Source organism: Prionailurus bengalensis, chromosome C1, assembly GCF_016509475.1.
Source record: "Prionailurus bengalensis isolate Pbe53 chromosome C1, Fcat_Pben_1.1_paternal_pri, whole genome shotgun sequence".
NCBI lineage: Eukaryota > Metazoa > Chordata > Mammalia > Carnivora > Felidae > Prionailurus > Prionailurus bengalensis.
In genome coordinates, this window is record NC_057345.1 from 19,629,897 (window position 1) to 19,646,074 (window position 16,178).

At 51.8% G+C, this 16,178-nt stretch overlaps 1 protein-coding gene across 1 annotated transcript; it reads left to right on the forward strand.

Moving 5' to 3' along the window:
- Nucleotides 1-89: 89 nt before the first annotated feature.
- On the forward strand, nucleotides 90-15,689 carry CATSPER4 (cation channel sperm associated 4). Its single transcript, XM_043574133.1, has 11 exons — nucleotides 90-810; nucleotides 934-1,008; nucleotides 1,485-1,628; nucleotides 5,495-5,596; nucleotides 10,227-10,324; nucleotides 10,479-10,599; nucleotides 10,810-10,943; nucleotides 12,221-12,395; nucleotides 13,619-13,830; nucleotides 14,147-14,312; nucleotides 15,216-15,689. Exons 1-11 carry the CDS (start codon nucleotides 742-744, stop codon nucleotides 15,267-15,269), a joined length of 1,350 nt encoding a protein of 449 aa, XP_043430068.1. The 5' UTR covers nucleotides 90-741; the 3' UTR covers nucleotides 15,270-15,689.
- Nucleotides 15,690-16,178: the final 489 nt, after the last annotated feature.

Genomic DNA, 16,178 nt, shown 5'->3' on the forward strand with positions numbered 1-16,178 from the left:
TGCCTTTGACTTCCATATTAGAACCAGGAATCTGTCCCCAGAGGGGACAGGGCTGGAAGGATGTCAGAAGGGCACGAATGCTCTTGGTAACTAGTCTGCCATGCGTTCACACTGGCCTGGGCCCTATTCCCGGAGCTACATGCCTGCCAGGATGATGGGCTGCTGATCCGTGCTAGTGAGGGCTTCCACTCATGCCCATCTCTCCCCAGCCCTTTGGAGACCAGAGGGTGCTCTCCTGCCCCATCCCCGGGGGCTCAAAGAGAAACAGAAACCAGCCTTTTACTCTAGATAGAGAAACCCATCTTGCATGGAAGGGCAGGGTGGGCGGGCCTGGAGACTGGGGCGGTGGATGGTTTAGCCCACGGAGAGGAGCACAGGTTGAGGTTTGCTGGGAGGAGGGCCTCTGGGCCAAACACTGCTCTTCACTCCTCCAAGTCTTACCTCTAGCTCCTGGACCCAGAGCAGGGACATGCCCCTGTATCTCTCCATCCAGGCCACACAAGAGACCTGACCTGTTCCCATCAGCCTCTGACCGCTGACCGCAGCCCAGCCCCTTAGTGTCCCTGGCTTCCTCCCTGGGGACCAAGGGGAGTCAGTGGGAGGAGCTTCTCTTACAGTCAGAATTCCTTGGTGGAATGCAGACAGCTGGAGGTCACAGAGTCCTCTATGATCTCACCACGAGGGGGAGCAAGGCCACTTGGAATGAAGTTTCTTTGATAAGTGGGAGGAGACGGAGCAGCTATGATGGATAACCGAAGGACTTGGTGGCAGCAGTGGACCGACATCAATATCAAACCTTTGAACGTCATGGTAGGTGGCCCCTGCCTCGGCCCACCCAAGCTGGGCATACCAGCGTAGGGTGGGGCACAGGACACCGCACTGGGTCCCCAGGGGCAGTGGCCGCACTGATCGGCCCTCTCCTCACCCTCACAGAGGGCCACTCACGAGCCCTACGCCCGGCCGGAGGAGCAAGTGCTGATCAACCGCAGAGACATCACTAGCACGAGGGTAAGGAGGAGGCCTGGGCTGCAGCCGGCAGCGACCCCCACCCCACAGTCACCCTTCTGCAGCTGTGCCCAGGGGGCAACAGGCCATCAGAATAACGCCGCCCCTTCTATTTTCTAAACAACCCCCCTGAGGACCCTCCCCAGCAGTGATCCCTGTGTTGGCCCCCTCATGGCATGTTATAACCTCCAGGCAGTGCTCCCTACGGGAACCCTTATATAATGACAGTCACCAGCAGAGACCCCAGAAGTCTCCCTTCCAATGATCCCCACAAAGATCCCCCAACAGTCACCCGCTTTTAGTGGCCGTATAGGTAGTGACCCCTACACTGATGCCCCCATTTCATGACCCCTCTCAGGCAACTTCTCCCCTTAGAGTGGCCCCCCCCCCCCGGGACCCCATTCACTGAGAACAAACGTCCAGGCAGAGGCCTCCCACCGTGACACCTGCCTGAAGGAAGGTCCCCTGCCCTCTCCCAGGATACCTGGGACATGCAGGAGTTCATCACTCGCATGTACATCAAGCAGCTGCTTCGTCACCCAGCCTTCCAGCTGCTGCTGGCCTTGCTGCTGGTGGTCAACGCCATCACCATTGCTCTGCGCACCAACTCCTTCCTTGGCCAGGTGGGACTCCAGCCTGACCTCTGCCCCCACTGATCTAATGGGGCAAGGGCTGGGTGAGGCACTTTTCTCTCGGGGCCCCAGACTCCTCATCTGTTCATGGTGATTGGATTGAATGTTCTTCAAGGGCCTGTCAATTCTGACGTTCCAGGGAACTAGAGATCAAGGAAGACCTCGTGGTGGAGGGGGCCCAGATTTGAGGAAGGCATTGGGTTTGTAGAGAGGAAGGGCAGGAGAAAAATGGTGTGAGCAGAGGCAGACAAATGGGTGCCTGGTTGGGAAGGGTATCCCATTATATGTGTGTGTGTGTGTGTGTGTATACACACATATATATGTACATACACACACACATTTTTAAGTTTATTTATTTTTGAGAGAGAGAGAGAGAAAACACAAGTGAGGGAGAGGCATAGAGGGTGAGGGAGAGAGAGAGAATCCCAAGCAGGCTCTGCACTGACAGCCCAATGTGGGACTCGAATCCATGAACCGTGAGATCATGACCTGAGCCCAAGTTGGAGGCTTAACCGACTGAGCCACCCAGGCACACCAAGGGTATCCCATTTTAACAAATAGTCACAAAGCGAGGATCACTCTGTGCTGGGGTTCCGGGCATGATCACAGCAGACCCAATCCTGTCTCAGACTCGTGCACGTCATTACAAATGCCTGAGTGTCAGAGTACATGGGAGCTCAGAGTAAGCATCCCGGTAGGGTCAGGGAAGCCTTCCTGGAGAAAAAGGATGCTTCCGCTGAGAACGAAGAGTGAATAGGAGTTGGCCAGGCAAAGAGCGGTGGGAAAGAGTGTTTAGGGTGGGCAAAACAGCTTGTGAGCGAGTTCTGTGTGTTGGTCTGGAAGTCCAGTATGACTTTGGTCTTATCCATGTTTTAATTTCTTTACAAGGCGTATACTACATACGTGAATTATGCTATTTGAAGTCAGTGTTTTAAAAATGTCCAATGTGGTGGCTGATGATTTCAGAGAGATGGTCAGCAGCTAGATGGTGCGGGGTTTTTAAGTTATCATAAGGAGGATGGCCTCTATCCTATGTCGTTGGAAAGTCAGGGAAGGGTTTAAAGCGCGAAAGTGACATAACCAGACGTGTGTTTCAGAAAACTTACACTGGCTGCTACAGTGTGGACCACGGAAAGGAGGGTGCCAAGAATGGGAAAAGATGGTCTGGCAAGTTTAGTGAAAGATGGTGGGTCTTGGACCAGGGCCATGGCCGTTGGTAAAAGAGGTCACATGCATTTGAAACTCTCTAGGAGTTGAATCCATGGGCCTCCCGACTGCTTTTCTTTATAGCAAACACTTCATAAGCACTTCCTATGTGCCACCTTTTTTTAACATACATCATCATCTCACACGTGTAGGGAAGGGGAGAGCAAGAAGTTACACTTCTGGCTTGAGTAACTGTGTGGGGACGGTGCTGTTTGTTGGGACGTGGGGACATAGGACAATGAGTGGGTTTGGGGAGAATGCCGAGGTCACTTTGAATTGAGTAGCATTTGAGGCGCCCATGCAATATCCACATAGAGATGTCTAGTGAGAGGTTAGAGCTCAACTCTGAGATCCTGCTGAGAGCTCGGGGTGGGGGGGGTGGGGGTGGAGATTCCAACGTGAGGGCTGCCAGCGTCTGGGTGGATGGTTGCCAGAAGCTAAAGGAGTAGACAAGGTCACCTGGGAAGAGCATATCCAGTGAGAAGGGAAGAACGCCAGGACAGAGCTCTGAGGAGAGTCTCCAACTGAAGGACAGAGAATGGAGGAGGTGCATGAAAGACTGAGGAGGAGTGACCAGTAAAGTGGGGAGGACCCAGGAGAGTGTGCTGTCTGGTCTGGGGCCAGAAATGGCAAGAGAGGAGGCCAGAGAAGGATCATGGAGCATCCCTTGGATTTAGTTCCTGTGGCCTTGACAGGAGCTGCCTCCCATGTGGTGGAGGCAGACACCCAACAGCCAAGATTGCAGCACAAGTAGAACTACAAGGCAGCTTCAACCCCTCAACGGATCGTGAAATCAGTTTAGACTGCAGATACCAGCATTCTGATACAGAATGAAGTAGAATGAAAAAGAATGAAATGGAAATTGTACGTGTGTGCACACGCGAGAGAGTGGGGGAGGGGGAAAGAGGGAGGATGTGAAATACAAAATTCACCTCTTACTATAGGTCCCAGTCAAAAAATGCTAGCTAAAAGCTCTGGTGTAGGATAGGTGTCCATGAAGGTCATGGCCTGTGAATACCAGACTGGTTTTGAACCTTGTCCCTATGCCATTGGGAGCCATAGCAGGCTTGTGGGTGGAGGAAGCAACTCTGATTTAGCCATGGATGCTCATGACTTGGAGAAGGCGGATGGAGTATTTAGGAAGCTCTTGCAGCAAATAGTGCAGAGAGTTTATTGCCCCCGGGAGTCAGCGGGGTGGAGCTGAGGGGACAGAAAGCTCTTCCTTGTTATAGACCGACATCCCTGGCCCATGACACCCTTAGGCAATTTGGAACAGGCAGGGAGCCCAAAACCTTAATCTCCCATCTGGGTTTAAGAAACTCTGCCCAGCCTTTCATTGGCCAGTGGATATGGGTGAGGGCAAGGTTGTGGGGACCAGGAGGCCTCTGCGTGTGGTAGTGAACCTTGAGGCACTGAGTCTGTTGGCCATGGAAGTGGAGAAAGAGAGGAGTCCAAGGGACTTTGGTAACTACCAGGGTGGAGTTGGAGGCTGGGAGCTGTTAACAGGGTCACAAACTATAGTAGGGTTACAGCTTCATGGGAGATTGGGGGAAAGTGAGTTGGATTTTTTTTTTAATGTTTATTTATTTATGTTGAGAGAGACTGAGAGAGAGCTGGAGTGGGGCAGGGAGAGTGGGAGAGAGAGATTCCCAAGCAGGCTCCATGCTGTCAGTGCCAAGCCCAATGTGGGGTTCAGTCCCACGAACTGGGAGGTCATGACCCGAGCCGAAATCAAGAGTTGGATGCTTAACCGACTGAGCCACCCAGGCGCCCCAGTGAGTTGGATTTTAAACAGAATTCAAGGTCATGGTCATCCATCCATGAGTCCATCCACCCAGGGAACTGGACCCGTGAGTAGGCCAGCGGCGGGGGGTGGGGGGCATATGCAGGAAGTCGGTCAGGCCTTGTCTGGGAGATTTGGGAGACAAAGCAGCAGGAGTGTCTGGGACAACCAGAGAAGGAAGGATGAGGCTTGGTGCCCTCTGTCTCAGTGGCCAGGGCCTTTCCTTCCAATCCTGGAGCCTGTTCTGCCTCTCAGCCACCTCCCTTTTTCAAGTATTCCTGCTCCAGAGGTTAGGAGCAAAGGTTTATAGTCAGACAACAGTCTTTTTTTTTCTTAATTCTTTTTTTAATGTTTACTTATGTTTGAGAGAGAGAGTGAGACAGAGTGTGAGTGGGGGAGGGCCAGAGAGAGGGAGACACAGAATCGGAAGCAGGCTCCAGGCTCTGAGCTGTCCGCACAGAGCCCGACACGGGGCTCGAACTCACGGACCACGAGATCATGACCTGAGCTGAAGTCGGACGCCCAGCCGACTGAGCCACCCCGGCGCCCCTATAGTCAGACAACAGTCTTTATTGCTAACTCTGTGGCCTCAGGCACCTCTCTGATTCCTCATCTGTGAGACGGGAATAAAGCCCACTTTGGAGGACGATGGTGATGCTGACATGAATGACACATGTGGGGCCTTAGCACGGTGCCTGGCATGTACATGGACAATGTGGACTAAAGGCAGCTGCCAAGTTGCTGAGGATGAAGAGCAGCAGGATTACGGGCCTGCCCTTCCCCCCACAGATGCCCCCCTGCCCAGCCTTGCCCAGGCTCTGTTCCACTGACCTCTCTGCCCCTCTCTTTTTCTCTGTCTTTCATATAGAAACACTATGAGTTGTTCTCTACCATAGATGACATTGTGCTGACCATCCTTATCTGTGAGGTCCTCCTCGGCTGGTTAAATGGCTTCTGGATTTTCTGGAAGGTGAGATCCTGGGTCCTTTCGGCCATCACCCCAACTCCTTAGGGACTGCACCCCACTCCTGGGCTTCTGGTCCCACAAGCCGAGGGTGTGTGTGTGTGTGTGTGTGTGTGTGTGTGTGTTGTGTGGAGAGAGAGACCAACCACTTCTGAGATGTCTGTGATGCAGCAGGAAGTAATTTGTACTGGGGCACCTGGGTGGCTCAGTCAGTTAAGTGTCTGACTCTTGATTTTGGCTCAGGTCATGATCTCATAGTTCGTGAGTTTGAGCCCCAGGTCGAACCCCTCATTGGGCTTTAAGCTGACCACATGGAGCCTGCTTGGGATTTTCTCTCTACCCCTCTCTCTTTGCCCCTCTCTCTTTGCCCCTCACAAGTGAGCACTTGTGCAAACCCCTATAGTCAAGTCATTTCTGAAGTCAAGGGATTTATTTTGCCTTTGGCCATGTTTGAGAAGAGATTTTAAGAAAACCTACTAGGGGCGCCTGGCTGGCTCACTCAGTGGAGCATGCAACCCTTGATCTCAGGGTTGTGAGTTCAAGCCCATGTTGGGTATAGAGACTACTTAAAATAAAATATTTTTTTTCAAGCATATAAAACAGTTTTTTTTTTTAACGTTTATTTATTTTTGAGACAGAGAGAGACAGAGCATGAATGGGGGAGGGTCAGAGAGAGGGAGACACAGAACCGGAAGCAGGCTTCAGGCTCTGAGCTGTCAGCACAGAGCCCAACGCGGGGCTCGAACTCACGGACCGCGAGATCATGACCTGAGCCGAAGTCGGCCGCTTAACCGACTGAGCCACCCAGGCACCCCTAAAACAGTTTTTTTTAATGTTTATTTCTGAGAGAGAGAGACAGAGACAGAGCATGAGCAGAGGAGGGGCAGAGAGAGAGGGCGACACAAAATCCAAAGCAGGCTCCTGCGATCAGCACAGAGCCCAACATGGGGCTCGAGTCATGAACCACGAGATCATGACCTGAGCCAAAGTCAGCTGCTTAACCAACTGAGCCACCCAGGCACCCCTAAAATAAAATATTAAAAAAACAACAACAAGACTATCAAGTCTTTATACCTTTCAAAAAAGGAAGTATCATTTAAATACAGTTACCAGGGGGCGCCTGGGTGACTGTCATTTGAGCGGCCGACTTCGGCTCAGGTCATGATCTCAGGGTTTGTGGGTTTGAGCCCCGTTTCGGGCTCTGTGCTGCCAGCTCAGAGCCTGGATGGAGCCTGCTTCGGATTCTGTGTCTCCCTCTCTCTCTGCACCTCCCCCGCTCACAGTCTGTCTCTCTCTCTTTCTCTCTCTCTCAAAATAAACATTAAAAAAAATTTTTTTTAATACCATTACCAGGATAACCAGTTAGAATTCTAAGCTTTCCAGGGGTCAGAGGTTCACAGAACACGGTGTAGTTGAACCCAGAACAACATTGCTGAAGTCTGGGCGTCTTAAAGACTGCTTTGTGCAAATAACATTTGCAAGGATGTTCATTACCAGAACATTGAAGGGATGGTGCACACCCTTAGTGTTTCCTCACTCGAGGGGAGGGGAGTAGGTACCGTGCTTTGTGTGAACATTTCAATGGTCCACTTTATCAGAATTAGCCCTGGAGGCAGGCAGACATCTGTTCCATAAGAGAAAACATTTCCTCCTTTGTATCTTCTTGAGATTTTTTTTTTCAGCAGCAGTAGGGGGTCTGCACTTTCTTAGCAATGCTTCTTTAATTTTTTTAATTTTTATTTAAGTAAGCTCCACGCCCAGTGTGGGGCTTGAACTCAACAAAGGACCCTGAGATGGCAAGTCACACCCTCTGTGGGCTGAGCAACCAGGCACCCCAGGGGGCCTTGCACTTTCAAGGTTAACCCCCAGGCTTTCATTAGGACAAGGGAATTGAAGCAAGCCTGAGAATCTTGTGCTCCTCCCAGCCACTCTGCTTGTCCCTTGAACCCAGGGTTCTCAACCTCAGCACTATAGACCTTTTGGCCTGGATGATCCTTTATTGTGGGGGCTGTCCTGTGCACTGGAGGGTGTTCTGAAGCATTCCTGGCCTCTCCCCACTAGATGCCGCTTAGCACCTTCCTAGTTGTGACAACCAAGAATGTCCCCAGACATTGCCAAATGTCCCTTGGAGGGCAAAATCATCCCTGGCTGAGAACTCATGTCCTAAACCCTAACCTTCATCAGGGGCCAGGGTGAAAACCAGGGTTTGTTAGAGATTGTTTCTGCCTCCTTCTCCCTCACCCCCCTGGCTGTTGTGGAGGAGGGAGGCTGGGGGAGGGAAAGAGGAAATGCAGGAAAGTGGAAAGCCTGTAAATTAATATCTCAAAATATGACCCCACCATGTAGGAATCCCCAAAGTTTTGTCCCCAGCTCTTCCTTTTCTTCTACTCTTGTGGATTCCTTTTTCCTCCTGACCCCCACAGCCTATTAATCAGTTTCACCGCCTAACCATTTCTCAAATGTCTTGCCGCCTCTGCATCTTTGCTACCCCTCTCTAGCTCTTGCCTGGTCTTCTCCCACTAGGATGTTGCTTTAGCCTCCAGGATACCCCCCACCCCCCCCCCATCAAAGTAATCTCCCCAAGGCACAGGCCAAAGTATCCTTAAAATCCTGCCCTGGCTCCCTGTTGTTTATAGGATCAGGTCGAAAGGCTTTATAGTGCTTAAGGCCTTCCACGATGTGGCCCTTGCTTATTTCTGCAGCCTCATTTTTCCCTGCCTTGCCCTTGAAGTTCCGGCTACCAGACTGCTTGCAGCTGCACTCCCCAGCGCATACCCTCACGCATCCGCACACACCGCTGCTTCTCGCCTCCATGTCTTTGTGCAAGCTGACCTCTCGTCTATGAAAGCTCCCTGCCACTTTATTCATTTGCTCTACTCCTGCTTACAGCTTCAGACTCGTTCAGAGATCTTCTCTTCCAGGAAGTCCTCCCGCCTCTCCCAGGCCAGGTTAGGTGTTACTGTGTCTCCCTGACAATCTCTCTCACATGGAGTTTCAATTTACTGTCAGTCTGTCTTCCTGGAAATTGTGTGCCCTGCAGGGCAGAAGTCCTCTTGTATCCTCAGGATCTGGTGCAGGGTCTGGCATATAGTAGGAGCTTAATACTGGCTGGTTAGAACGCCGGATCTGTGGCCAGGCTGACTTGCGTCTCCTGATGTACGTGTAGGCACAGGCACGCCGAATGTGGGATTCCAGGAGGGCTTGTGTTCACTGTTCTACCTGATACGTTTAAGACCTTTTTTTTTCCATTAGAAAAAGTTTTCTTGGGGCGCCTGGGTGGCTCAGTCGGTTGGGCGGCCGACTTCGGCTCAGGTCATGATCTCGCAGTCCGTGAGTTCGAGCCCCGCGTCGGGCTCTGTGCTGACAGCTCAGAGCCTGGGACCTGTTTCAGATTCTGTATCTCCCTCTCTCTGACCCTCCCCTGTTCATGATCTGTCTCTCCCTGTCTCAAAAAGAAATAAAACGTTAAAAAAAAAAAAAGTTTTCTTTTTGAATATTTAATGCAGATATAGATTGGTTGAAAACTATATTGAAAGGTACACAGAGAATTCTTCCTTCCACTCCCTCCCTTCATCTCTTCCCCTCCACCCCAGGTAATCTTTTTAGATTTATAGCCTATCAGTGTGTATTTTGCGATCATAAGCTAATATGTGTATACTTTAGTTTTCTTTTGCCTTTGTCCTCCATCCCTCCTCTCCCTCCCTTCCTTTGTTTGCCTTTGCCTCCCTCCTCCCTCCCCTCGCACTTTGCTTTTGTCACTTAATGGATCCTGGCAACCTTTCTGTATCAGTACATGGAGATATTTCCCATTTGTCTTTTTTGCTACGCAGCGCTCCATTGAATAAATGCTCCGTGGTTTATTCAATCGGTGTCTCATTGCGGGACACTTTAGTTGTTTTCAACCTTACACAGGTGTCATTTTGTACTTGAACCAGAGTTTCCGTGGGTCAGATTTTAGTAGTGGGATCACTGGCTAAAACATACATGTATCCACTGTTTGTTAGATAAATTCCCCCTTTCGTGGCTGTGCTTGAACTTTTCATACATGAGGCTCCTTCCTCAGTCCCCACCCCTATGTAACTTTGTGCCTTACTGGACAGAGAGCTTGTAAAAATTTCCTGTCTCTGTCTCTGTCTCTGTCTCTGTCTCTCTCTCTCTCTCTCGTACAGTGAGGGCTAGTGTACTTCTGAACTGGCTACCGAAGTAGTGTTCTTGAATGTTTTTATTAGTATTTACTTTTATTGTATTATTAATTATAGTGTGAGCCACACAAAGCCTGGAGCATCCGAACGCTCTCCTGTCACCTAACCGTAGGGCCAGGCCATTTTCAGCAGTGCGCTAGCCCAGGTGGCTGCTCAGCTTAAGAACTAGCTGTGTGTACGTGAGAGTCTCCACCGTGTGTCTCTGAGACTGCACTTGGCTGTGGACACACGGACGAGACAGGGAGGGCATGTGTGTTTTGTGGCACGTTTGGGGAATGCAGATAAGTAACAGCAGTGGATGGCAGGTGACTGGCCCTGCTCTGAGAGGAACACTGAGCCTCCCAACCTTGGGGCAGTGGGAGGGCAGACCCAGGATGTCCCCACAGGCCGGGCCTGATAGACCCCACTGGGGCTGGCCCCCCCAACCCCCCCAGGACGGCTGGAACATCCTCAACTTCCTTATCATCTTTATCTTGCTCCTGGGGTTCTTCATTAATGAACTCAGTGCCATCTCTATCACCTATACCCTCAGGTGAGCTGGGAACTCGGGAGAAGAAGGGGAACTGTCTGGACCCCGGGAAGGAGATGAGGTGGGGATCAGCTCTGCCTGTCTGGGCAGGTCAGGGGGCGGGGGGAGGAGGGGCCTGGGAGGGGCCAGGGGGCACCCCTGAGAGGCTGTGCCACAGGGCGCTTCGTCTGGTGCACGTGTGCATGGCGGTGGAGCCTCTGGCCCGGATCATCCGTGTCATCCTGCAGTCGGTGCCTGACATGGCCAATATCATGACCCTCATCCTCTTCTTCATGCTGGTCAGTGCCCTCCCTTGCCCTCAATCCTCCCCTTCCCTGAGCGGGGCCCCTGGGTCATTGGGGATACAGGGGTGTCTGGAAGAAGAGGAGAGGCCTATGGGCCTGAATCCCTGTCATTCCCTTGGCGGTGTTCATTTGCGTGGCATGTGCATGTCCTGTCCCCAAGGTCCCTGGGTGAAGTCCAGGCATCTTCTCTGGTTTCTCTGGCAGGTGTTCTCCGTGTTCGGGGTCACTCTCTTTGGTGCGTTTGTGCCCATGCATTTCCAGAACATGCAGGTTGCCCTGTACACCCTTTTCATCTGCATCACCCAAGATGGCTGGGTGGACATCTACAGGGACTTTCAGTGAGTGTCTGTGGGGCTTCCGGGCCCCCAGCCCAGTGGGGCGAGGCAGTGGGAGTGGGTGGTCCAGAGCTTGGGATGAGGGTGTGCCCAGCAGGAGGGGGGGTGCCTGGAACTTCAAACTGGGGAAAGGGAGACCCCTGAGACTGGGGCCTCTGGGTTTGTGGCCTGCTTGAAGCCTTGTTCCCCTTGAAATTCCACCTGTTCAAAGTCCTACTGCAGGCCTGTTCATCATTTCTCCTGTCATGCTAAACAACTGGGTAGGCCTTGAGCAAGAGAGCAGCTCTGTGGTTTCAGGACAGCCTCCCAGCCCACATCTGAGCCCACCAAGCTGCCTGGATTCCTGGGAACTCAGAGCCCCATTTCATTCTTTCTTACACCTGCTGCCCAAGTCCATTTGGGGCCATAGATGGCCACCAGGTTCTGTTCTTTTCCATTACCCTATTTGTTTCCAGTGCACTCTAGGAAGTGGGTCCTCCTGACTGATTTCTTTTTATCTCTTGTGAGACTAGAAGCACAGCTGGCAAAGGGTTTCTGTGGGCACTACCCATTATGATGTAGGTAGTGGGAAAATCATAGAGTGTACAATAAAGGTATGCTGGAGGCTGGGCTTTTGAGTCTTTGCTCCATCACACTAGCCATGCAACCTTGGACAAATTCCTTCATCTCTCTTCTGAGCCTCAGCTTCCTCACCTGCTGATTGGGGATTATTGTAATTAACTGTGTCTGAATTGCTGTAAGGATCAACAGAGAAAATCTATTTAAATCTCTTAGCATAGAGCCTGGCACAGAGTATCTCTATATGCGCGCGCGCGTGCGTGTGTGCGTGTGTGCGTCTATGTGTGTGTGTGTGTGTGTGTGTGTGTGTATGGAAAGAGAGAAAGAAAGACCTAGTCTTTAGGAAAATATTTTATAGGAGATTCATAACAAGGTATTAATAGTAGATGGGGTTTTTTTTTCCTATATATCTTCCTTCTAATTCTCCTATTATTAGCTTGAGTTATTTTTTAAAATAAGAAAATCGTGAATGAAGAGTGTAGCCAATAGATTAAACTTGATAATGCCGATGCACACATCTCCACCTTAGAGGGCTGGCTTGAGGCCCTGTGTGCTCAACAAAGAGCAGCTGCTATGACAGTCAGGAACAGGCATTCGATCAGAACAACAGCAGTGAGGTAGCAGACCCAGTGGGCCTTGAGGTAGTGTCCCCGTTTCCTAGATGGGGAAATCGAGGCTCAAAGGGCCAGGGAGGTGATGGGGCCCCTGTCTGCCATCTCCAGGATGGAGACAAGAGAGTACGCAATGGAGATTGGGGGTGCTGTCTACTTCGCCATCTTCATCACCATTGGTGCCTTCATTGGCATCAACCTGTTGGTCGTTGTGGTGACCACCAATCTGGAGCAGATGATGAAGGCAGGGGAGCATGGACAACTGCATCAGACAACCTTCCGTGAGGTGAGTGGGATGGAAGGGCAGAAGGGAGGAGGGCGCAGAATGTACTGACTTGACTGTGTATATGTGCACATATGTGTGTGTATGTGTGTATGTGAGCGCACATGCACATGCTTCCACACTCGAGGGCCTGGGGAAAGTCAAGCCTGAGACCTGGGGGCAGCATCCCCTACCTTGAGTGACATCTGAGGGGTATGGATTTCCTAGATTTTTAAAGTTTTTTTATTTTGAGAGAGAGAGAGAGAGAGAGCATGCGCGTGCACAAGGGGGGAGGGGCAGAGAGAGAGAGAGAGCTAGAGAGAGAGGATCCCAAGCAGGCTCCACACTGCCAGCACAGAGCTCAATGTGGGACCTGAACCCATGAACCATGAGATCATGACCAGAGCTGACACTTAACTGACTGAGCCACTCAGGCGCCCCCTAGATGCCTTATTTCTTTTAAAAAAAAAAATTTTTTTTTCAACGTTTTTTATTTATTTTTGGGACAGAGAGAGACAGAGCATGAACGGGGGAGGGGCAGAGAGAGAGGGAGACACAGAATCGGAAACAGGCTCCAGGCTCCAAGCCATCAGCCCAGAGCCCGACGCGGGGCTCGAACTCACGGACCGTGAGATCGTGACCTGGCTGAAGTCGGACGCTTAACCGACTGCGCCACCCAGGCGCCCCTAGATGCCTTATTTCTATGGCAACTCAAAACTGAGTGGCTGGGTGACCTTTGGGCAGATAACCAATTTAAGCCTCAATTTCTTCTGCAAAATGGGAATAATAATAGTTATTTTCTCATAGGACTGTTATGAGAATTATGGAGATAAATGAACACACATACAACTCATTAAATGTTAGCTGCAGTGCTACTCATTCAGGGGTAGAACTTCCAAAAGGTCGGTGGGGGTGGAGGGTGGAGTACTTCCAAAATGTTGACGGCTGTGGGCTATGACTTCAGAGTAGACAGGGCTTTAGAAGTTGGCTGGGTAGGATTTATCAGGAGGGAAACTGGGTGCTAAATTTTGAAAAGGGGCTAAGAATTTTCAAAGAGGTAGGGAAAGGGCTTATGCATCTGAAGCCTCCCACCACCAGCGTAGGGAGGCTAAGATCTGTTGGAGCTCAATGAGGGGCATTAGAACCCTGGTATCCTAGGAGACTCATCCTCCCCGAAGCCAAGCAGGAAGGGACTGGGGGAGGGGTGCCGGCTGAGCTCTGTCCCTTCCCCGTTTCCCTCTTCCCAGACAGGCAAGGAGGAGGAGGATGGAAGTGACTACCTGCCACTGGTGCACTGTGCGGTCGCCCGTTTGGAGATGTCTGGCCTCCCCCAGGAGCCACTTACGGGGGGCAACCTGTCTAACCTCTCGGAAAACACCTGTGACAACTTTTGCCTGGTGCTCGAGGCAATACAGGAGAACTTGATGCAGTACAAGGAGATCCGAGATGAGCTTAACATGTAGGCCGGGCATTGGGGGTACCCCGAGTCCCATAAGTCTGGGCTGAGCGCAGACCTCGGGGCCATCACCATCCTATAACACGGACCCTGGGGCCCTACTTGACCGGGGTCTGTGGGTGCAGGAGCTAGAATCCCCAGACCTCCCTGTTCTTCCATCCCAAGTGAGCGCACAGCTTTGGCTGGATCTCCATAGGAGTGAGGGGGGAGGGCAAAGCGGGGTGGATGCCAGGGAAGAGATGTGGGGTCTGCCCCCCTTTTTCTCCTTCCCCTCCAAACTCCCTCAGCCCTCGGAAAGTACTCACCCCTCTGCCCCCAGGATAGTAGAGGAGGTGCGCTCCATCCGCTTCAACCAGGAGCAGGAGGAGGAGCTGATGCACAAGCATGTGTCCCTGAGCCTGTCGGTGGTGAGTGGGTCCTCCCTGGACATCCACGACATGACTTGCCAGCAAGACTTGATCACTGCGCTCATCAACAGGGATAAGGTGCATGCAGCCTCCCTCTCCTACCCAATAAGTGCTCGTCCAGCCACCCCACCCAGCTCAGCCTCTGCCCCATTAGTCAAACTTTCTGTCGATTTCAAGACTGGTCTACCTTCTAGACTTCTGTGCATGGACTGCGCTCCCTCAGCCACAGCTGATCGGTTAGGTTCCACCCTTTCCTCCTCAGAGAGCCTCTGCCGGCTCCCTTCAGGCTCCTCCCATGGAGCCACTTATGTTTCTAATGCCTTCAAACCTACCCCTTCCTAGGGTGGCTTGAGCCAGCTCAGTTTCTGCTTAGTGGCAGATACGTAGGCCCACTGGGGGCAGAGGGCCCCTGGGTTCTCTCCAGGGTGCATCAGAATGGCCTCCTCTTGGGGCACCTGGGTGGCTCAGTCAGTTGAGGGTCTGACTCTTGATTTGGGCTCAGGTCATGATCCCAGGGCTATGGGATTGAGCCCTGTGTTGTGCTCCGGGATAAGCATGGAGCCTGCTTAAGATTCTCTCTCTCCCTCTGCCCCACTACCCCTGCTTGTGCTCCCTTTCTCTCTCTCTCTCTTAAAAAAAAAATATATATATATATATACACACACACACACACACACACACACACACACAGCCTCCTCCTGAGGGAGGAAGCTTTTAGGGAGAAAAAGGCACACACCCACATAACTTAATTTCCTTTCTCCACTTCCCAAACCACCTGACTGGGCTAGAATGGCCTGGAGCCTTGTGAATGTCCACAGCCTGGGCTCCCAAGCTCAGAGTGGATACTAAGGCAGCTAGAGTCAGACATATGAAGGACTTCCCTGGGAGGCCTGGCAGGGTAGCTGCCAGGAGGGGAGGGGAGCAAGGCAGTGTTTGCCATGTGAAGGTGAGGGATCGACAAGAAAACCCCTTGGTTTGCAGGTTCAGGAATCCAACACAAACCTGCTCCTTAACAAACATAAGGCCAGCCGCTGAGAGGCAGGACGGGAGCCAAGGGACCTGCGCACACACACCCAGCTGCTGCATCTTCCTGCACCTCTAGTGTGACTTGGCACAGCCTGGTCTGAGCCCATCCTCTCCCTTACACCTCGGCAGATGCCTGGGGCTGAGAAGGGGGTGGCATGTCCAGGGCTTGTACCTGTGAACCCCAGGTTCAGAGGAATTCAGATGGACAAGGATGCTGGATGAGAGAGGGAGCCCCACAGCAAGGATGAGCACCTAGTGGGGGTGCTGGCTAAGGCAGCCAGGGTTTGTCCTAAGGATGGGCATCCCTGGTCCTCTGCATTAGGCCAGAGCTAGATGGGGCCTAAGTGGGCTTAAGCACCAAGAGGAGAAAGGTGAGGCCAGTGGGGCCAGGCATCTGTGTATTGACAATAAAATTTTGCGTTGGGATCAGTATGTCTGAATGGTGGCTCTACAAACCCCTTGGGGCAATTCTTGCCAAAAGCCTGTTTGTCTGGTGGAAGAGTTACTGACAGCCCTCTAGAGCTTCTAATCTAATGGGAGAGAGAATCTGCACCCTGAAAATTTGTGACTTAATGGTAGGGATATAATCTCTGCCCTTAGTGTTCTAATTTTTTTTTGGTTGGGGGGGGTGGCAGTGGGTGGGAATTTGGTCCTCATGGTTAGGAGCCTGGTCTGATGGAGACAGCCCTACCCTCCCTCTCTGAAGGTAGAGAAGACTGGTCCTTATTCTGGGGAGCCCTAGTCTGTTGAGGTCACCATTGATCAAGTTGTGCAAATACAAGCAGTTTTATGCTGGGGCAATGGAGAGTGACTGGCAAAGCATGGGTCCTGGTAGGCTTTTCAGAGGAGAGGGGCACTGGAACTTGCTGGAAGATAGCAGGAGGAGTCTGTGGGTCCAGTGAATGAGGTCTAGTGGGG